The sequence below is a fragment of the Pinus tabuliformis genome, chromosome 9 (genome assembly GCF_031772625.1).
Source record: "Pinus tabuliformis cultivar Carrire ecotype Pingquan chromosome 9, CPIR1, whole genome shotgun sequence".
Classification (NCBI taxonomy): Eukaryota; Viridiplantae; Streptophyta; class Pinopsida; order Pinales; family Pinaceae; genus Pinus; species Pinus tabuliformis.
In genome coordinates, this window is record NC_142307.1 from 1,245,319,334 (window position 1) to 1,245,343,612 (window position 24,279).

The window sequence follows — 24,279 nt, forward strand, 5'->3', positions numbered from 1 at the left end:
GTTAATCTTCCTTGTCATTTTCTTCACTAAAGGCATGGCCTCTTTTGGCGTTGCTTGGGTTGGCATCAATAACAACCATGTTTCAACAATCAAGAACCATAGTTTTGCACAATGCACCTTTTTTTAATGCAAATGAAATGATTTCTCTTTGGTATTGCTTGAATAGATTATTGAACAATGTTTAAGTTACACAATCATTGTTTAAAACATCTAGACCTCTGTGTAATATTTTCAATAGGTAATTTACAATATATAGTTGTGTTTCTACACATGTAACAATGAAAAAGATGTCAACTCACAAAGCAGATAGTGGAACATGTGGAAATGAATCCAGTCATATGGACAAACAATTTGCTCTTTTTGTTTCCACAACCAAGAACAAACCAAAGTCTTTGCATTTGCACATTAATCAATTTTTACATTTTCTTTTGCCATTTTAGTGTTTTTATAATAGTAAAAAGATATGAAACACTAAGAGAAATATTTTTTCTTTTCACAACCAAGTAAAAGAAAAAACAATGGCATTGCCCTTAATTAATATTTTCATGGGAAACTCAACAAATATTTTGGAAGGAGATATGTTAGTGTTATATGGTCCTAATTCTAATTCAATATCTCACTCATCACCAAAGGGTCAAGTTGTACATGTTGATCTTGTAGATGTACATGGACAACTTACAATAACGGTTAACATAAGTGACAAGCTAATTTCTTGATTCTTGTTATATTTGTTTGTCGGGAGGAGTGTTCATATAACATAATTCAACATAATAAGAAAAGAAAATATGAAAGGGGCAATGCTAGTCTCTGCATCTCATTGGCTCCAACATTTTTTGTTGAGACAATACTAATGCTTTGTTCTGAACGTCTTCTTACTCCAGATACTATGATTGCAACACTTTTAGAAGCCAATACAGACTATTGAGCTAGACTTTGCAACACTTGCTACATGATGCCCACAAAACAATTGTCAATTTGGAATATATGTCAAAATGATAAAACAAACAATGGCAGTGCCACGATATTCTATCGAGTCTCATGTCTTGTTATGCTTTACTTTCTACTTATCTATTTTTTCCTTCGTCTTCTTTTCCCTCCATTTGTTCATTAAGAAATTCATGTTTTCATTCTCTCTTTGTTGCAACTAATTGAAATTTTCACTTTAATTTTTATCACGTGCATTTTGCAGATAAATACAAACAAAAAATTATTGAATTGCAAAAAGATATATCAAGCAGAAAGACAATCATGCTTATGTTCAAAAACATGGTTCGAAGCGGTCCAAAAGGATCGCATAACATACACACACGTTTACCGAGTTTCTTTTATTCACTTAACGATGAATCAACACAATCTTATTTATAGACTCGCAATAACAAATGTCTAGGCAAGTTTTCTATTGCATTTTAACTTTTTATAGCCTTAAATCTTATTTATAGAGTCTACCAAAAACAAATGTCCATGCAAGTTTCCAATTGCATTTTAACTTTTTATATATTTTTTTGTAACTATCTAATCCTTCTACTACTATTTTTTCTTTCCTTACATTGTTTATGTACCATAAATCTAACAAAATTGTATGTCTATTTTACAAGCAAACTACTGCAAATTATTGGAATTCTCAAACTAGATAATATGTTTTTGCTTGCCATACAAGCCATTTTGCCACGAGTGTAAACAACTAATTAGAACAATGGACTGTCCAATAGATAACATGCTTTATTGCATAAACTGCCTAACAAAAAGTTGTTTTCTTATGAACACAATTTTCAATGTATAATCAAGGATGTAGATGGCAAGCTAGATTACACCCTTTCAAAGGACCTTCTACAAGTCTTCTTCCCAAAGCTTTTGCAGATAACATTTGTAAAATACAAACAAAACATCTAAGCGACGTTTTCCTTTTATGTGGATTCTCGATAACTGGAGCCTTTACAATTTTGATGGACAATATCATTGTTGACATCAAGAAGATTTGACATCCTTGATTACTTTGTTAAAGTACTATAGTCTAGTCTATCTTGTATATCTTGAGTCTACTCACAAATGATGCAATTAATTTTGACATAACCTTTTGTATCAAATGTTCTATGGCTCTGAAGCCTATGAACGTGAACATAAGTACTAATTGACCATGACTTTTCCAAGCTAGATTGCACCCTTTCAAAGGACCATCTTCAAGTCTTCTTCCCAAATCTTTTGCCGAATACAAACAAAACATCTCAACTATTATTTTTCTATTATGTGAATTCTCAATAACTAGAACCTTTACAATTTCAATGGAACGCGAACTCTCACCTTATATATTATATCTAATGCTTTGTTGATCAATATGAATATAAATATTTGACATGAGTTTTGTGTCTCACATATGTGTTCCATGTATAATATTGATTTTAAATCTGATTTGAGTTCTTGCTTCTATGACTCTATTGGTTGTTGTGTCTGATTTTGTTAATGTATACAAAATGGACCCGAATTTCACTATTTCTTGTTTTCGCACATCCCTAAGTTTTGTGCATCATTGTTCCCCACAACACTTCAATCTTGTGCACATTGCTTGTATGCTACCAATTGGGATTACAAACAGGGAAATTGTCTATGTTCGCATCATGGTACTTATGTAAAGATATGCTTTTAGAAATACTCAGTGCAGAAGTAATTTATCGGGACGAACTTGATAATGCATCATTTAAAATTGTGGGGAGCTGCTGACTAACAGGACGCGACAAATTAAGCGCACAATATCTACCATCCAAGGCATCCTACCATTGACCAAGTCAGCGCAACTGAACACTTGATAGAATGTCACTGTGGAAGTAATTCCCGAGGACGAACTCAATAATATATCGTTTAAATTTATGGAAGGCCATTGACTAATAGGATTCGTAAGACGAAGATTTATATGTCATTTAATAGAGTCTAACACTCAACTATTTTCCCTTGTGCATGTTCCCCTTTCGCACACCTCCACTTTCACATTTCCATACATTTTCTTGCCTTTGTACACCATTTGAATCATTTTGACATTGACCAAATTAGCTTGTCTAAACACTTCACACAACGTGATTGGGGAATTAGAAAAAACTAATTTCCTGAGGCAAATTCATAATGCATCCTTTTAAATTTTCGATGACTGCTGACTAATAGGACTCGTGAGACCGATATTTATATGGTATTTAACAATCTAACATCAACTACTTTCCCTACATGTTCCCCTTTCGCACACATCTCCACTACTGCACCTCCATACATATTCCTACCTTTGCACACTTTTTAAAAAACTATATATTAAAAAACCCACATTATATAAGTATTCAAAGCATAATCTACAATACGAAGCATTTTGGCATTGACGAAAGGCAAAATTATCTTACTTTATCTTGTGAATGAAAATATAATTTTGGTGAATTATCACTGAGTCATTGTAGCCGAGAATTCGAGACAATGTGACTGTAGAACTAATTCCCCGAGAGGAATTCATAATGCATCATTTAAAATTGTCGATGGTCGACGACTAACAACATTCACAAGACAAGGAATTATATGTCATTTAACATAAAGTATAACACCAAGTAATTCCCCATGTTCCCCTTTTACACCACAGACGTCATTTAACATTCAATTATATTCAACAAAAACCATCGCGGAAGGAAAGCACATGATATCTACCATCCGAAGCATCCCGCCACTGGCTAAGTCAACCCGATCAAACACGACAGAATGTCAATGCAGAAGTAATTCCCCATGAAAAACTTGATAATGTATCATTTAAAATTATGGATGGCCGCTAACTATCATAACTCATGAGACGAAGATTTATATGTCATTTAATAGACTCTAACACTCAACTATTTTCCCTTGTGCATGTTCCCTTTTCACACACCTCCACTTCCACACATTTATACACATTGCTACCTTTGTACACCATCTGAACCATCTTGACATTGACCAAGTCAGCCCGATTGAATACTTCACACAACATGACCGGGGAATTACGCGAAACGAATTCCTTAGGACGAAGTCATAATGCATCCTTTAAAATTGCCAACAACCACTGACTAACATGACTCACGAGACGGGGATTTATATGTCATTTAACATTCTAACACCAACTGCTTTCCCTCCCCCATGTTCCCCTTCTGCATACATCTCCACTTTTGCACCTCTGTACAAATTCCCGCCTCTGCACACTTTTAAAAAATCCATATATTAAAAAACCTACAATATATAAGTATTCAAAGCACAGTCTACAATATGAAGCATCTTGGCATTGAAAAAAGACAAAATTATCTTATTTTATCTTGTGAATGAAAATATATTTTGGTGAACATTATCACCAAGTCACCATGACCGAGCATTTGAGACAATGTGACTGTGAAACCAATTCTTTGGGAGGATGCCCATCGACTAACAACACTCGCAAGACAAGGAACTATAAGTCATTTAACAAAAAGTCTAACATCAAGTACTCCCAAATACCCCTTTCTCACCACGGATGTCATTTAACATCAAATTATATTCAACAAAAACCAACATAGAAAACTGTTATTTAACATAAATATTGAACCACAAACAAAAACAATTTAATTATATATAACTAGTGAAATAAAAAAAATCACACAATATAACAAATAATTATAAAAAAATGCTATAAATCTATTAAATACTAATTATACTAATACAAATAATATAAAATAAGTAACCTTTAAAATTAAATTAAATTTCCTATATTAATTTAAAAGATAAAGATAAGGACTAAGTGCTTTGTAGCTATTTCCCTTATTAACTTATAGATAAATACATAATGATTCGTATCTACTAATATATCATTAAATAAACTATCACTAATATATCGCTAAATCACAACCTTCTCCAATTTAATATATGACATCATCTAACCCATAACATAGGCGGTTGTTGGCTTATGTTACACGTTGATGTTACATACATTTATTTATGAAGTTGCTTTGTGGGATTTGTATCTTTATTATGAAAAGGCTTAAATATAAATATGGGCAAGGTGGCAATGGTATGAAAAGGGCCCAGACACTTACCGTATGTATGTATGTATCGTAACAATGATAGTGTTCGAGTTAGGCACTATCAGTTTGTTAGAACAAGTAGATTGTGGTCCTTGTCTAATGTGCCGTCTCTTACCATCTCCGTCCGTCTGATCTACCACGAGTCATGGCGTTGGCCACCGGGCATTGGGCATGGATGTATAAATCACCAAAACACTCTCCTTGGAAATGACAGGCTTACTTTTTATATAAAATGCAGTTGGGCACCCTCTGCGATCAGTTCAATATTCATTTTGGTGGTCGAAAGTTCGATTCCTCTACTGAACAACATTGCATACCTACGGGCACGCAGAAAACAAGGGGCGCCAAGAGCAGATGGGCGAGGAGCCTAACATTGCGGGGAGGGTAAGTTTAGGTATCCATTACTGGTGATGGTCACGGTGTTTAGAATTTCTTATCAAAGATGTCTTATTGATATTGTTATTTTCATTGGGTAATGGATACCTAACGAATTTTGGATCGTCATTTCTATAGTTGTTTTTAGTTTTACTGTTTTCATATGAAATTCATATTTATCTTTGTCTATTCAATACAACATACCGGTAAATCTTATGTTGCAGTTGCAAGATAGTATGGGAGATTCAAGTCAGCATTACGATAATGTAAGTGGTTACTTTCTGGTCATTTTTTCACTTGAAATATTAATTGCATTGGTTTTAGTTTTTTATTTTTATTTTAAGCATACATAAATGAACACGACTATTGTGTGGTGCCAATGGTCATCATCAGTGGAGCCAATGCTTGATGTGTTGGAGCCATGAAATTATTGCAAAAAAGATGTCAATGCTCAACCTTAGCATATTTATCATTGGTTCACACAATTATGCAATCAACGCTTCAATAACTATGCCATGCCATTCTAATAGACCCGGAAATATTGTTGTCCAACACTTTTTTCCCTTACTGTTTATCTCCCTTAGGGTATGTTTATAAACCTTTATTATGCCATAAAACAATTTCCTTGTTTCTGTCATAAGAGTGAGGATTTCCACTGACATGCATAGTTGTGCTTTTCATGCCTTCACTCTGCATTGAGAGCTATGCAATCTTGGAAATATTTTGATTTTTGATTATTTTAACATGTATTTATAAGTTTTGCATAACAGCAACATACTATTTCATAGTTTTTACAGCACCTTATGGGGTGTTCATTTCAATACGGTTGAAGGTGAGTCACTTTTTCTTCTCCACATTGGATTACATGTTGCATATTGCCTTGAGTGTCTTCGGACTTCCTCTACCCAACTCCCTCTGTTCACTTGAATGTCTTCTCCTTGTTACCCCACCTCTTTTCCCTCTCCACATTGGATTGCACGGATTGTCTTCAGACTTATTCAATTCCCTCTGTTCACTTGAATTCCTTCTCCTTGTTACCCAACCTCTTTCTCCCCATCTAGAGCAGAAATCTGGAACACGATACGAGCCTGATTTGAAATCTGTGTTTTAAAACTGAAAGAGATGCACGGAAGAAATCTGGAAGCTGGAACTAATAAGGTGCTAATAATAGCACACAACATAAATTGACTTTTATAGCAATAATTTCAGCACTAACAGCTGCAATAAGTTCATAATAACAACAGTTGTTCCGGAGATATTCAGTTGTGCATCTGACAGCAAATTTTGGAGTTGTAACGGCCGAAAGAAAAGGTCCAGCAGTAGCTACTAGTAACAACCACTGATTTTTGAAAAAACACTACAGACCATAAGGACCACAGCTTTCCCGAGTAGATATGTATGCCAAATCAGGCCCAATTCCAAAGGTATTATGAAGTTCCACTGTTGATAATATCGGCGATATATCGCCGATATTCGGAAATATCGCTATATTTTCGGCAAAACGATATATCGCCGAGAAAATATCGCGATATTTTCAAAATATCGGCAAATATCGGAAAATATCGGCAAAATATCGCGATATTTTGAAAATATCGGCAAAATATCGGCTATATTTAAAAATTTGAAAAAATTATTTTTTATGCTTGCCGATATTTGCCGATATTTTCGCCGATATTGCCGATAAGATATTTTCTGGACCCTCGCCGATATTTTGCCGATACCGATATTTTCAACACTGTTATGAACACTCCACCTGCACAAAAATAGTCTCACACTGACTACTTGCAATAACACATTCCCTAAAAAATCCCTACACCAATGCCTAAGAGCGTTTCTATAACTAATGATCCTACTTTGGTTTCTTTGTCATTTTATGTGGGATAACTAGACCTTACGTAAAACTCTGTTAACTAACATATATATTTTTTTTGACAAAAATGAGTAATTATGGCATTAAGTCTCTGCCCGGTCACAGAAAAATATGTGGGAAATTCTTACATTCGGTTCCAAGTTGCAATATTTTCCAAAGGGATCATGAGGGGAATTTCAAAAATTACATCTAACTTGCTACCACGATCATATGTAATGCAAAAATTGCTACAGCTGTAGGCTCGACAAAACTGACCACATAGCAAAATACATTTACAGAATGTGCAAACATAGTTCAAGGAGGAGAGTCGATTGACATCTTATCCGAAGGGCCACCAAGAGCGCTGCTGGCTGCGCTTCGGTTCTCATCAGAATTTCTCTGACAGTGCAGGTCTGCAAGTTGGCGACGAATCCCATCAAGCTCATCTTCAAGCTGGTTCACCTTGGTTTGGAGATTTTGCAATTCCTTGGTCAAGAAGAGGATATTAGTGGACTATTGGCAAACCTGTTGACAGAGCTCACTGTTTTCATTATGATTGTTGACGGGAGGGCGAGGGCAGAGGTTATAATGGTTGGAGTGGCCAAAGAGAGAGGAGGCAATGTCTTTGCTCTCCATAAGGAGCAAAAGCCCAAAACTGCAAAGTGCCACCAAATGAGAGCCAAACATGTCTGGAAGGGAAGGAGAGGATTGGGCAGGGGAGGAACCTCACATTGGAAGGCCCAGGGTAGCACGATACCATAAAAGAGACCCGCACGGATTGAGAGAGGGGGCAGTCAGACTGAGACGACAATTCAAAATAGAGATGAAGGCACCAATTGAGAAATACCTCTAGAGAGCTTGCAGATTCAGGGGAGCTAGGGACAGAGCCGACGGAGAATTCCCCTGCATATGACCACCTTTGACCACTGGGAAGGCTACTTTAAATGCGCAGGGTGATGGAGAGGCCCCAAGATCGAAAGTGGAAACAACAACACCTGCAATTAAAGCTTCCAATTGGATGTCCAGTGAAATGCGAGTAGCCTCCGATGCGCCCGAAGGGAAATTATTCCATCAACTCGTGGGATTGAAGGAGGTAACAGAGCCAAAAGAGGTCAAGAGAAATTCCCTACCCGTGCTTTTGAACAGAGATGAGTTGAACAACCTTCCAACCGCCGAGTAGGAGGCCCCCTAGCTTGGAAGAGCTCTGAGCATTAGAGAAAATATAGGAGCGATACACCCACTAGCTAGTATATGTGAAAATTCCAAACTAGAATCCTATTGCAACAACTGGAAATTATTCTCCTAATTGTTAATTAAATTTAACAATTTATTTACTGTTTCCTACAACAAATACTGAATAACTCACTACAACCTACACAAATAAAACTGTTGAAGAATAAATGCTGGAAGAAATGCTATCACACACACATAAATTAACAAAGTTATTTTTGGACCAATGTCCCTAGAAACACCCAACTTGGGAAAACCGGTGTAGCAGTGAGGATTTTATTTTATTATGCAACAGTGAAGTCTGAGTACATCTATGGATGCTCAACTGGCAATCCAAACAACAAGAAAATCTGGGCAAAATACTGAAGGGAATTACTCTTCTCCCACAAGCAATCTCTGGCACGACTCTGACTATCAAAACTCAGCCTCCTGGAGCTCTGAATCAGCATTTGCGTTGCTGGCTAGACGACTTGCCTCAGACTGGGCTCTGATGAAGTCGTTCTGCCTCTGGATGCTGAGGAAATCATCTCTCGGACTTCTTCCCGGTCTTTGGAACTGAGAACGATTTTTCCTTCCTCCAAATCGAACTGCTTGGCTAAAGAAACTGCGCTGTCCCTTAGCGCTGCCTCTTTGGGATAATTCGACCCTCTTGCGACTGCCTCTCTAGATCTGGAAAATATTTCCTCTGGATCACTGTCCCTGCTCCTCACACTGCTTCGATCTCTCTGACTCTCTCTCCGGCCACTGATTGTTGCTACTCTGGAAATCAATCTGCCAGTAAAATCGAACTCTTCAAGTGTCATCTCCAAGTGCCCATCGACTTCTTCTTATAATCCTATATTGGGACTCCAACAACTAGATTAAATCTTAATCAATGGCTAGGATTAACTAGAAGTCGATCTGTGTGAGTTTTTAGAACATTCACACCTTGACTTAATTAATTCTGATTAATTAACCATATTCCCTGAGTTTAGACTTAGGAAATATTTAAAACTGGCTAATAATCTAATTAAGTCATTTCTAGGCGGAATTTCCAGAAACGATTTCTAGGTTTTGGAGATCTCTTGTATTCCAGCCTCTCCACAAACTTTCGTGGCTAGAACACATTCGATGCTACAAAAACTAACACTCCCTCTTAGCGAGGAATGTGTTCTACTGCTCTACTGCACATCCTGTAGCAACGCCCTGTGTCTGCATCATCTTCTGTCACATTGCTGATGTCTGGCTCTGCTGCCCACCAACCATTGCGCAACTCTGATATCCGCTGCTGCTGACCCAGCCATACCACTGCCAACATTGCACTGCAACTCCCTCTCATTTGTTGCTGTTGAACCTGCAACATCTACAACTGAGAAGCATCCTAAGTACTGAATCAACTGTGATCAGTATAATGCATCTGTCACTAGAGTCTCTAACTACTGCTAGTATCTGCACTGTTAGTGAAGAGTCTGCGCTGCTGCTGACTCTGCACTGTTGCCCACTCTGCATTGCGCTCCCCAACATCTGACTGTTACTAGTCTCTGCATCTGTCACTCTGGCTTCTGACTACATCAACTGTCATTGATCCATCCTGCTACTGAATACTGTGGGCCCCCGTAGTAAGGCATTGATCCATGAGGTGGACCTCCTCAAGGATCCTGCCCAACTGTAGCACTCTGGGACTACAAAACCAAGTCACTCCACCTCACTCCTGGAGGTATATCAACGAACATAGCGAAGTCTTCCTCCAGCTTGGAGGACAACCTATCGATCTCTGCTGATGCTGCCTGTTGGTCCTGCTTCTCCTCCTTATCCTTCTTCCTGAGAGGACACTGGGTACTGTAGTGACCAAGCTCACCACATCTGAAGCACTTGACCTTCGATAGGTCCTTCTTCTTCTTTCTTTGCTCCCCCTGTCCCTGACTGGGACCCTTCGATGTGAGGGCCACATTCTCCTCCTCCTTCACCTGCTTCGATCCATTGCTGCCACTGATGGAGCTCTTCAATAGAGCTCGTCTCAACTCCTCCTGCTGCAAATCGGCCCACATCCTGTCCCACCTTGGCAAGGTATCTCTGCCCAAAATACTTTGGACAAATACTTGCCACTCCTCGGAGACACTGTTTAGTGCTAATCGCACTAGCTCTGTGGGTTGAGGTGCTGCCCCAACAGCTGACAACTGGTCTCGGACCTCCTGAATCCTGGTGAGGAAGGAGTCTATGCCTTTCCCCTTCTGCATCCGGATGAACCTCAACTTCTCTAAGTACATCTTCCGCTACTCGGAAGTTCCCTAGTACAACGTGGAAAGTGTATCCCACATCTCTTTGGCCATTCCCTTGGCCACTATATGTGATACAACATGATCCCAGACACCATCTAGGATCAATCCTTTTGCCCGTGCCATCTCCTTTCTATATTCCTTCAGCTAATCTGCATCCTGGGGAATTGCTACCACTGCATCAATATATGGCTTCAGGCCATATTCATCTAGAAGGAAGGACACCCTTGCATTCTAGATGACATAGTTGGAAACTCCATCCAACTTGTCCCGGTCATGAAGTCCAACAATGGCCATCTCAACAAATGTCGAAAATCTCCTCTTCCCTTTTGCTCAGCTACTGCTCATCTATTCTCATTCCCTTCTGGAGTGAGAAACTTTGCTCACAACAACTGCTGAATTGCAAGGGAAATTGAACTTCTTGAGACTAGAGGTTCCTTGAGGAAAATTTCCCCTCAGTGTGTGCTCTTCTTCCACCCGATGCTAGCTCTGCTCTAGCAAAATGCTGCAAAACTTTTGTGTCCAGCTAGAGATCTGCTCTGCGAAAGTACTGGGCTGCTTTCTTTGCCTCTGGAATCCATCGATCTGGAGAGATCGAATTTTTCTGTCCCTCTCTCAGAAAATTGAATCTCCTCAAGAAACTCGGCCTCTCGGCAAAGTGACTGCGCTGCCTCTGGGGTTTCGATCTGCTGCCCACACTGAACAACGAAACTCCTCTCTTTGCTTCTGAGCTCTCTGGCTGATCAACTGTGTTATGATACCATGTGAAAATTCCAAACCGAAGTTCTATTGCAACAACTGGAAATTATTCTCCTAATTGTTAATTAAATTTAACAATTTATTTACTGTTTCCTACAAAAAATACTGAATAACTCACACTGCAACCTACATAAATAAAATTGCAGAAGAATAAACGTTGGAAAAAATGCTATCACACATACATAAATTAACACAATTATTTTTGGACCAATGTCCCCGGAAAAACCCAACTTGGGAAAACCGGTGCAGCAGTGAGGATTTTTATTTTATTATGCAACAGTGAAATCTGAGCACATCTATGGATGCTCAACTGGCAATCCAAACAACAAGAAAATCTGGGCAAAATACTGAAGGGAATCACCCTTCTCCCACAAGCAATCTTTGACACGACTCTGCCTATCAAAACTTGGCCTCCTGGAGCTCTGCGTCAGCCTCTGTGCTGCTTTGCGTAGCTGGATGGACGACTTGCCTCAGACTGGGCTCTGATGAAGTCGTTCTGCCTCTGGATGTTGGGGAAATTGTCTCTCCGGCCCTCTGGGACTTCTTCCCGACCTCTCGAACTGAGAACGATTTTTCCTTCCTCCAAATCGAATTGCCTGGCTGAAGCAACTGCGCTGTCCCTTTGCGCTGCCTCTCTGGGATAATTCGACCCTCTTGCTGCTGCCTCTTCGGATCTGGAAAATCTTTCCTCCAGATCACTGTCCATGCTCCTCACACTGCTTCGATCTTTCTGACTCTCTCTCCGGCAATTGATTGTTGTTACTCTGGAAATTGATCTACCAGTAAAATCGAACTCTTCAAGTGTCATCTCCAAGTGCTCATCGACTTCTTCTTATAATCCTCTGTTGGGACTCCAACGACCAAGATTAAATCTTAATCGATGGCTAGGATTAACTAGAAGTCGATCCGTGTGAGTTTCTAGAACATTCACACCTTGACTTAATTAATTCTGATTAATTAACCATATTCCCTAAGTTTAGACTTACGACATATTTAAAAACTGGCTAATAATTTGATTAAATAATTTCTAGGTGGAATTTCCAGAAATGATTTCTGGGTTTTGGAGATCTCCTATATTCTAACCTCTCCACAAAACTTTGTGGCTAGAACACATCCGATGCTACAAAAATTAACGGTATATAGATGTTAACTAACAAAAAATTACCATTGACTGACATAAGCTTTAGCTTAGTAGAAAGTCCTTTAGGCTTTAACTAACAGAAAATTAATAAATGAAAAACGAAAAAATAGTAACTAACGTAGAGTATTGATAGCTAACTGCAAAGTTGACTTTTGACTGGTTTAACCAGTGTTGACTAAGCAATAATTTGACTAGGTTTAATTGGTATTTGACTTGTATTATTGGCATAAATTTCTAGACAAATTTCTGATTTGTAAATCTTGTCGAAAGACGATTTCTCCTCAAGAAAACATTGTTGGGTTTTCTCCCAAGGTTGGGTTTCCTAAGGTAAAAACGCTGTCTATTGTGCATGGTTGTCTTTCTATGATATCTCCTATTTCTGCTGCATTTACTGTTGAGATTTTCTGTATATAATTATTCAATGATATCAGTGGCATGAGAAAAATTGTTTGAAAATCATTAGGAAGTAATTATCAGATCAGAAAATTGTATTCTACTGCACTTGCTATAGAATTTCAACACCAAAAAACATATCTTCCATAAAAGACCTTATTGAAGAATTTCTTAGATTTAAGGGAGGACCAATATCTCAAAATTATGAAGATAGCCTTCAAGAGCTAACCCAAGCCCTTGAAAAGGAAGATCTTTTTGAAGACATAGAAGAAGAGGATTACCAAGGAGAAGAAGAAGAAATATTTCTCAATCATCTAGAGGAGCATATTGAAGATGATCCCGAGGAAGATCACGATCTTTGTAAGGATTCTATTATTAAAGATGGATGTATATGAAGAAGATCTTAGTGAAGATCATGATTTCGGTAAAGATATTAATATCGACGAAGAAGATCCTATTAAATATGATGCATTTTCCCATAAAGAAGAGGTAAGCTCTGTCACTTCAAATGCTTTTGAGTTCAGTAATACATCTTTGAAAGCTTGGAAAAGGAAAATACTATTAAGCCATTAAACATTGAAAATAACATTGATGATATTTTGCATTTGGAAAAGGGGAAATGGAATACGAGCTATTATCACTATGATGGAGATCCAATTTATGATACTAATATTGGTCCCATAGAGTCTTTTCCTTTAGGGTAACCATCCTTCATATGGGCTTGTTGGAAAGATTCTTGTGATTTGTTCCAATTGTAAATGTGTGGTGGTGATTAGGGTTTTGAGTGGCATAAGGAGGACATGATCACAAACTTTTTTGAGCCATTTTATAATGTTGATCTTCAATGTTCCCCATATTTAGATTCAAGGGATTGTTAGTATGATTTCGTATACCCTTAGCCCCAAGGGTTAGCTCAATTGGTTGAGTTCCTTTAGTTAAAGCAATTTGCTAATGGGAGGTCATGGGGTCAATTCTCCTTGACGCTCTTGGGGTTAGGCTCTGCTAATGAGTTGGCGGGAAGTGATCCTTTGGGTGGATCTGCTCGGATAGTTTCCATGGACATAGTGGCCATTTGTCCCTAAGGACAATTGAAAGTGTATGGTGTCAAAATGAAGTGCAAATTTTTTTTTAACATAGGGTCCTTTAGTTGTTTCTTCCTTCATGCCTTCCTCAACTTATCCCTAAGGACACAATTGAAAGTTGTATGTTTGGTGTTGAAATGACCATGGGACAAGAATGTCTTCAATTCATAATTTGTTGCACAGATTTCAAGATGAAGGGAAAGATACAATAAGGCTTGGAATTTGAGCAAATTTTTTCTTTTAGCTCTATCCTTCCCTCTTCATCCTTTCTTTGTTCAAAAAATTTCACACCTCTTGTCGAGTGCTTGATGATCCCTTCTCGTCCTTTGGAGTATGATACTAGGGGAGGTCAAAGAGGTCATATTGATCACCTTTCTAACATGCTTGGGATGCATCATGAGAACCTTGCTTGTAGCAAGGGTGAACCATTGTTGCCTTATTGTAAAGCTTTGACAACCCATCCTTGTGGCTTTGGTCCTATACCTAAGCATTGTGAGATGATAATTTCTGATTGTGACATTTCCTTGTTTTATCTCTTGATTAAGCATAAGGGTAGGATGTTTGATCTTGATATGCTAATATGTTGGCTTCACTGATTATATGACTATACTTAGCTCTAGCTTATAACATGTTAGAGTAGGATTGTGTGTCTTTGCATTATTGATTTTACATCCTTTTTTCTATTCTTCATGTTGATTTACCTGCATAGTTGGATAATTTTACTACTTCTGTTACTAAGTAAAATATTTTTTCTATAAGGCAAGGGTGACAAGCAACACCTTGCTTAGTTGCTGTCAACAATTTCTTTTAAGTGTTACTTGTAATAGGTCTACAAGAACTAGAGATTGCTAGGATTATCATGCACTCTATGTTTGAGCACATGGATCATGCGCTCTATGATGAGCACATGTCCCTAAGGTGGAGCTAGATGTTACCCACCTAAGTGGCCTGTGGAGAATACTTTTTTCCCATTCTTTTAGCTTCATGTAATCTACATCTAGCTAGCCTTAAAGGCCCTTTCTCTATGCTTCGCTCAGTGCTTTAGGACATCTAGCTTACTTATCAAATGAAGGTGGGTCATATATCATAAGATACAATAACCATGTTTGTAATCAAGTGCTTTCATTTAATGTTTAAGAACATATTAGTATGAATCACTAGTTGAATTGGATGATTGACTGCTTTTGGTTGTATTCATGTTCACATGCTTCACCTTGGTCGTTATCCTCTACTCCTAGTCTAGTGTAACCTTATTTAAGGCCTTTCTTTTCGTTGTCCAGGATGGGCACAAATAGAAGGCATTGATTGATGTTGCGAGCCCATTGTAACCCATACTTACCACTTTCCATCTTTCCTTGGTTTCAACTTTCATGTCCCAATCTTTGGGTTGATTTTTATCTATCACCACTATTAGTTCACTGATTTCCTCACACTTGAGTAAGGTCCTGGAAACTTTGACCTCATATGTTGATGTGGTAGAAAGAAAAGAAAAAGCATGATCCGTAAAGAGAAAATGCAAAATATTGGCTAAGATAAAACAAATTGTGTGGACAAAAGCCTAACCTGAGCTCTACCCTTGTCATTAGCCCTCACCTAGTTCTTAGCTAATGCACAAGCAAATCAAAATGAAAAGGAAATTTAATATCCCAACTCTGATGAATGATAAATTGCTTCATTTTAAAGGGTAATAAATGCATAAATCAAGCTTGTAGCCCAAGCTATGCAAAAAAAGAAAATCATTAAAGAAAAAGCCACACAAGAGAGGTGGTAAAAATAGGCCAAAGGGGTAACTTAGGTCCCATGATTTATCCCTCTGCACATTATAATGCTCAAGAATGATGGAATTTCATCGCTGGTACACAGATGGTGGCATCCTCCATGAAGTAAACCCCCTACCATACCACTTTTCACTAGCACCTACTGATTGATGGGTCAACCTAGTTTTCATAGCTGGTACACAGATGGTGGCATCCTCCATGAAGTAAACCCCCTACCATACCACTTTTCACTAGCACCTACTGATTAATGGGTCAACCTAGTTACTATTCCTCCCCCTGAGTTTGGAAGCACCTAATAGGGCCACTGGATAACTGTCACATACCTAAGTATGGTAACTTGTTTACAAACCCTAATATAGAAAGACATTTGAAGATGATAATTGTGTCGAGTACTCTTTTGGCTTTTGCATTAAATATGGTCCACTCTGATGGTTATATGATTTCTTTACCTATGATGATGATCTCGCTTAATTTTGAAGGTATGTTACTATTCCTCCCCTTGAGGTTGGAATCACCTAATAGGGCGACTGGATAACCGTCCCATACCTAAGTATGGTAACTTGTTCACAAGCCCTAAGCTAGAAAGACATTTGAAGATGATAATTGTGTGGAGTATAGTATTCTTTTTCCTTTTGCATTAAATATGGTCCACTGTGATGCTTATATGATTTTCTTTACCTATGATGATGATCTCACTTGAGTTTGAGGGTATGTTTCAACCTCAAGTGTTATTCCCTAGGTACAATAGCTATCCCTTGAGGGATGGATTGATGCCTTCTCTAACACTTCAAAGAGGATGTCCAACCCACTTGATGACTACTTTAGGACACTATAGCCAGGACATTGTTAATATTCTAACTAGAGAAATACAGTGAATATAAAAAACATGCACCAAGCTACAAAAAATAAATATTACATGCAAGCTGAAATTCCACGCATGCAAATACAAATTAGAACACCATAGAGCAGGAATAATAATTCTGAGCCGTTTTATTAAATTTGCAAGGCCAATCCGTGTACAAAATAGTGGAATGAGTGCACTTGGGCTTGCTACAGCAAACAAGCAAAACCTAGGTAAAAGAGAAGGATCTCCATGCCGAATTTGGCTCAAACTGGCTATACGCACTGCATAAATTAATTGTTGCTGTTGCTAGAGGCAAACTATAATTTGGACCCTCAAATCTGCTCCAAAAATTATGAAATTTTAGACGAAGGCTCCTCACCCCAAGGCCAATAAAACCCAAAATGTTTTCGGGCAAATTTCGGCTGACCCGGAATGCCCAAAAATAGTGCGAATTCTCCAACTAGTGGCTCTACGCGCAACTAGGAAAGATCTGCTGAGAAATGCCAAGAAACCTCTTGTAAATGGCTAAGAATTTATAGCAAACTAACCTCTGAAATAATGGCAATCCTCCTAGTTGAAATCTTCAAGCAATTCCCAAATCCAATCCTCCTGCAATAGCACTATCTTTCACCCCCTGTGCAGGCACTAGGAAAGGAAATTCGACCCTCCAAATTAGTCCCCTGTCAGCCCTGCAAAACACTGAAAGGTAACTCATCCTCCTCAAAGAGATTTCTCTGCGAATTTTCCCAACGAAACTCCACTATTTCCCGACTCTCCTTGGCTCCACGAAAATTCCTCCTGTAAATTCTTTTCTCCAAATGCTCAAATTCAGCTCTCAAATGCTCCCCTAGGGTGACACTTGAAGTTCACCGAAGAAGAATTGGGATTTTCCACTTGGAAATCCCTTATGCTAAGCAACACTAGTTGACTTGGCTAAGTAGCTCAAACAAACTCTATTTTTGAAATTGCACAATCAAAAGCTCCCAAGTGAGGCTCTCCCTTCTATTTATAATTGCTGCTGACTTCCTTCTTGTGGGCTCCACTAATTCGACCCCCTTTTTCCCCTTAATTCTCTTGTGGTTCAATTTCTCCTAAGGTGTTTGATTTCCCTTTTTGGGTGGCCCCCGCAACCCACTAACAATTTAATTTTCTTTTTCTCCTAAGTGGACCTTCGTTTTCTTCAAAAAATAATTTGTGCCTCCATAATTCACTTTTCCTAAGTTTAAATGCCAAAAGATTTATTAATCGCCAAAATTGCAAAATTGTGAATTCTCCTTAGCAAAATTATTTATTGGGGACATGACAGTCCTCCCCTCCCAAATGTTGCTTGTCCTCAAGCAACTGTAACGCTGGGTGCTACAAAATTTGCTCTCCCTCCTGTTACCCACCCCCTGTGGGTAGTGTCCATAGGAGAAAGTTTTTCTCCTAGATGGTCCTTAGCTGGCAGCCAGTAGCCCCTTGCAACCTCCAGATAGCTCGATGTGCCACCATCTCCGCCACCTTAGCCAACCATGTGGTCCCTCGACCATTTGTTATAATCGTATGATTGAAGGTAGGCCTCCTGATCCCGAAGGTATGGATTTTCATTGGTGTAGTTGAGTAATTTTGTTTACATATCATGGACACTTTGGGCATGGATTGGTGGGGGGAATTCATCGGAAAGAGTGGGCTAGGTTTGTACTCCTGTTTCCTCTACCCGATTTGGTGATTAGTCTTGTATCCTAGTCCCGTGAGATCTCCTTTACTGGCCATTAGCTTTAGGGCTGGCACTACATGGGAAATCCCAATTTTGTTTGCGTGGTCCCACTTCCCAAAACCATATACATCACTCCCCTCCACTCATTTTGACCCCATTCATCATTTTCCAATCCAGGTCCACATTTGTCCACTGGGTCCACAAAGGGTTAGCCTTCCCCTCCCCATGTCCACATTTTGGGTCAGGCCTAGAACGATGCCCCGGGGTTTGATGCGGCTAAAAGAAAAAGAAAAAGCATAATTTGGCCACTCTCAATAGGAAATGTACCACAAAATGCAAAAGATGGTTGGGACATACAAATTTAGCACGTGGGCAAAAGCCAAACATGAGATCTACCCCTTATCTATGGCCATCACCCTAGTTCCTATGGGCCCTAAATGAGCCCCCTCCACATTAAGGAACCCATGATTGTCCCAACCCTTGGTGGGCAATGAACTGCCCCACCTTAAAGGGGGTATCCACTGCTATATCCTACACATCATGCTCTCATCCCTTGGAGCCCCGAGCAGTTATGAAGAAAAATCATTCAAAGGCAAAAGGCATATGAAGAAGGGTGGAAAAACAAATGCCGGGGTAACTCATGTACCACGATTGCTCCCTTCTACACTCATATACTCAAGTGTGGGCTTCCCATATTATAACTACCCTTGTACCATGGCACGTGGCTTGGAGCTTTCCCCTGATCCCCACTTCGTTCCATCATTATATCACATGCCATCTACCACTTGACGGATGAACCATGGACATGTCACTCCCCTTAAAGTCTGATACCACTTAATAGGGTCCTTGGTTAAGCTCCTTATTGAGCTTGGACACTTGTACATGCCAAAGCCCACTATGGAAGGGCATACCACCATGAAGTGCCCATTTGATTCCATGATTTGTAAGCTCTTTTACTTGATTACTCTAAGAGTCTAATGATTTGTTGTACTGGAAGGCAAGGGGACACATTGGATTTTATGCAAGATTGCAGGTGGGTCTCCATTTTGCGTTTGATCTCCCTATACGGGGTCCAATCCCTCCAGAGGGCCACATTGGCACTTGTAGGGTGAGCGTTGAGAGCTATGGGCCTCCACCATAGCAAAGAGCATTTCATGGATCCCCAATGCACTTGAGTGGTTGCTCGTGTCCCACTTTTTTGGATGAGGATGATGCACCTGGATCACCATGCCCAATCGACTTCACACTTGTACCACACACTTGGTAAAGGTTCTAGGGTCCAGATGAGGATGTGTCTCACCGCGGTAGACAAAAGGAGGGCTTATGTCATCATCTTAGCCCTTACAAATGGTTTACAAGCATTATTGATCCACTTGGAGACCCATGAGGATGTCATTGTGCCCCCACACCCACTTGGGGGCACCACATGTGACTTGCTTGGATATCAAGGGGCCAACCGCTCTTCCACTATGTATGGAGTCTATTCTCTCATCTTGGCACATTTTGGACTCCAGTAGGCCTTCTCAATGGCTCAACAACTCATTATGTTTATTATTTTTCCCTCTCGAGAGACTTACTTTTGTATTATTGATCTATCCTGGTGGGCTTGTCACTAAGGGATCTTATTATTGCACATTATTTTATTATTTAGGGCTTAGTTAGGCCTAATTAGGCAAAGCAAACTCTTTAGAGAGGACATAAATTGATGAGAGGCTCATTCATTCCTCTCATCATCACTTGGATTGGATTAGAATCTCTTGAGAGATTTTCGCACTTGTTTCTGGGATGAAATTTTTGGAGTTTCTGGATGCACTATGACGTTTGGATTTTCACTATTGTCTTTGGAGCTTCTTTATAATGCAAAGTTGATGAATGGATATACTCTCTCTCTCATGTAAGTGAAATTTTAATGCTATTCTTGTTATCTTACTTGTCTACTGCATGTTATTGTTATCATTATTCTTGTATGGGTTAAAGTAATGCAAAATTCTTCTGGAGACCTGGAATAAGTGATTTTATGCATGCGTTGCTCTTTGAGGGAGTGGTTGAATGTTCCTACAGGCACCTCATAGGTTGAAAGCCCTTGAAACTTTATTTCCTTTGCAATTCAAAGTATAAATCCCTAAATGACCTTGTTGCTGCACCTTGAGAGGCTAGCGAAAGTCATCTAGGGCTTCTTAGCATATGAAAATTCTCGATCTAAGTATATCTTGACGCCATTCAGCCCAAGAAGTAAGGCATTGATCCTCGCATCCCTTTGGTGGTTAAAATTACGCTTCTTTTTCTCATCTTTTCCAATTCTAGGCCTAACCCTAGTAGGTCACCTAGGGCATCAAGCGAAATCTTTTGTAGCCATCCAAACACCTTGAAAATTGGTCCACAACTACGCTGGAGTCTTCTCAAGGGGTCCTCCAAATTTGAGCACAATTCGACAGTGGAATCCCGAGATATCGCAAGTCCTAGCTCGAGGATCATTTCTTCTCGCTAGTTTGATTTGGGTTAGTGTCCTCATTTGGATCATCGCATTCAAATTTCAAAAGAAAATTAGTCCTTTCATCCTATTCTCCTCCCTAACCAGGTCAAGCCCCTCTAGTGTTGATCAACTCCATATCCTTGACCTAGTTTGGATCCACTTGGGTTCTTTGTGGTCCCACAACTTTACAACTCAAATTCTGCAAGGATTGCATAGAAGCCATTTCTTCACAAGGATTCTTAGATCTAGGAAGCCTCTTGTCAAGAGATATTCCCCAAACCTAGGCTTAAGTATCCTCTTAGCCCTTCCTAGAGAGCCCATCACCTGGCTTCTTAAGCAAGTAAGCCATATAATTGAGTCTCTCTTGTGAATAGGGTTTAGGAATCACTCCATATCTTATCATTGATCCATCTATTCTTGTGATTCCCCTCATACCGGGACTCCTCCCATCTGTGAAAGTCCGTAAAGGGTAGGGAGTCTTAGCTGAGGTGATAGTGGGCTATCGCTCCATTGTTGCCCCTTGACCTAGTAGTTGCTTTGTATGATCCCCTCCTAGGACCCCTGCTAGTTTGAGCAGTAACACCTCCCATGTGACATCCTCTTTAGGTAGGTCCTTCCACCTAATAAGAAACTCCCTAATTGTCCTACTCTTGAGTTTCCTTTCCCTCTCTTGTAAGATAGCCTCCAGTACCAAAACTAGGTGCCCCTCATCATCCATAGGTGGTAACTCTGTAGCAGCTGTCACTTGTTGTCCCAAGGCATTTTTCAGGCAAGACACATGGAATACGTTGTGCACCTTGCTCCTTGGCGGAAGCTCCGACTCATATGCTACCTCTCCTACCCGCCTGGTCACCCTGAATGGTCCATAAAAGCGTGGCTTGAGCTTTTCAACTCCCTTCTGCTTCAACGTGGACTGCTTGTATTGCTGGAGTCTCAAAAAAACCACGCCGCCCAGCTCAAAATGTCGCTCAACTCTGCCCCTGTCTGCATACACCTTTTGCTGGTTTTGGGCAGTCTGCAAGTCATCTTTGAGGGCTCTGAGTATATCCTGGCTCTCCTGTATCCAATCCTTGGCCCTTGGGGCCCTGCTATCTCCAAAGACCATATCAACAAAAGTTAGTGCATCATAACCATATAAAGCACAAAATGGTGAGATACTTATGGACATGTGATAGGTGGTGTTGTAGCTATACTCCCCAAGGTGTAGCCATTTCACCCACACTCACTGCTGTCTGGTCACATAATTGTGTAGGTAGCCCTTCGACCACTTATTTACTATCTCAATCTGTCTGTTCGTCTGTGGATGGTAGCTTGTGTTGAGAGTAAGCTCAGTCCCCACAAGGCGAAATAACTCCTACCAGAATCCCCCCATGAACTTGATATCCCGGTCACTAACAATCTTCTTAGGCAGCCCATGCAATTTGAACACCTCCTGAAAGGATAACTCGACTACCTGTGAAGCTGAGTTCTTGGTTGGAATGGCAAAAAAATGGGCGAATTTTGTCAACCTGTCAACCACCACATAGATGCAATCTCATTCCTGAACTGCTGGCAGCCTTGTAATGAAGTCCATCGAGATGCTCTCCCATTTCCTCTCTGGAATAGGAAGAGGTTGTAGTAAGCCAACCGGATGTGTATTATCCTTTGTTCCTTTGGCAAACATCACACTCCTAAATATGCCTTAGGACATCCTCCTTAAGACCCTATCAAGTTAAACACTCCCTAATGGTCTTGTATGTTTTGTAGAACCCTTGTTTCCCAGCCAAAGGTGAGTCATGTGTTGCACGCAGGATCTTCTCCCTCAACTGTGGGCGTGGTACCAAGTAGATCTCGTCCTTATAGTAAATCACCTCATCCATCACTCAATACCTGTCATCCCCATAAGTACCGTCCAAGATCTCACATGCCTGCCAATCCTTGGAGTACTCTACCAATAACTGCGCTTTCCAATCCTACGCGATATCCATCAATGAGAGTGTCGTGGGCCTTTATGATAGTGCGCCAACTACTGTGTTTTGCTTGCCTTTGACATTTTCGATCTCAAAATCATTTGCTTGGATTTTACTGACCCATTTTTGTTGCCTCTCTTGAAGGTTCTACTGCTCCAAGAAAAATCGAAGACTGTTGTGATTAGTCTTCACCTTGAACCTGTTTCCCACCAAGTACTGCCAAAACTTGGCTAGCGCCTGCATAACGACCTACATGTCCTTATCATAAATAGAGTACAATCTCTCATGAGGCAGTAGTTTTCGGCTCTCAAATGCAATCAGGTGGCCTCCTTGTGTTAGAATTTCCCCAATGCTCTCTCTAGATGCATCACACTCCAGTACAAATGGCCATGAAAAATCTCGTAGGGCCAAAACAGGACAACGACTCATCACCCTCTTGAGGCGTTCAAAGGCCTCTTGTGCAACATCTATCTACTCAAAAGCTCCTTTCTTTGTCAGATCCGTGAGGGGTGCTGCTAACTGGGAAAACCCCTTCACAAATCTCCTGATACAATGTCAAGTGTCAAGGAAAGGAGTGATACGACTCAATTTGACCAATTGTGGCCAAAGTTTGTCGTTAAGTTTGGCAATGTAATAATAATCTTCTCCGACCTTTCCATGAATCTTGATAGGCACATGGATTTTGTCTACTAAAACCACATCCCCAACCTTGTATTCCTTTTTGGGCTTCCACTTCTTGTTTGTCTTGTGATTGCGCCTTTTAAGGATACAGACCTCTTGAGAAGGGAGAATAAGGGACGACTCTTTAGTTTCGAGGATCTTATAATAAGGGATGGGCTTAGGTTTTACCACGTGAGTAGGGTACATGGGTTCTCTATTGTTGATTTTAGGTATGTTCTATGCGTAGAGAAATTTATTTCAATTTTCACAGTTAGCTCAATATCTTTTCCAGATTAGCAATCATATCAGCATTAAAGTAAATTGTAGATAGAACATAAACATAAATCGCAGAAGACAAGCCAAGACAAGACGACACAAGATGTGGCGCTAGCCAGGGACAAACCCCAATGTGGGGAAACCCTTGATCAATTGTTCTTATATGTTCTTCAATAGGTCAGCAGAGAGAGAGAGATAGTACATTTACAACAGAAGTCAACACTTTGACTTATCTAGATAAGAGCATAGATCATCTCTAAGAAGGCGATACATGAAATCAATTGAAGACAAGCTGCTTCAACTGATTCTCCAAGGTGACTCTTTCACCTGTCATCGTGCTGCATCTCATCATCATGCTGCACCCATTATCACAGTGCTGGACCTAATGACCATGCTGTACACTTCATACTACTGCACCTGTCACTGTGCTACTTCCAATCACTGCGCTGCTCTCATCACTGATCTGCACCCAAT

At 39.8% G+C, this 24,279-nt stretch overlaps 1 protein-coding gene across 4 annotated transcripts in view; it reads left to right on the forward strand.

The window, feature by feature from the left end:
* The first annotated feature begins 5,028 nt into the window (after positions 1-5,028).
* Positions 5,029-24,279, forward strand: part of LOC149153083 (nodulin homeobox-like) — a 470,087-nt gene continuing 450,836 nt past the window's right edge. The window contains exons 1-2 of one of the 4 annotated variants that reach the window (XM_089438602.1): positions 5,029-5,429; positions 5,645-5,686. In XM_089438602.1, coding sequence (XP_089294728.1) covers positions 5,400-5,429; positions 5,645-5,686 — 72 coding nt within the window. In that variant the 5' untranslated portion in view covers positions 5,029-5,399. Of the gene's footprint in view, positions 5,440-5,644; positions 5,687-24,279 lie in introns of all 4 variants that reach the window. The other 3 variants (XM_089438603.1, XM_089438600.1, XM_089438601.1) reach the window with 3 other exon arrangements.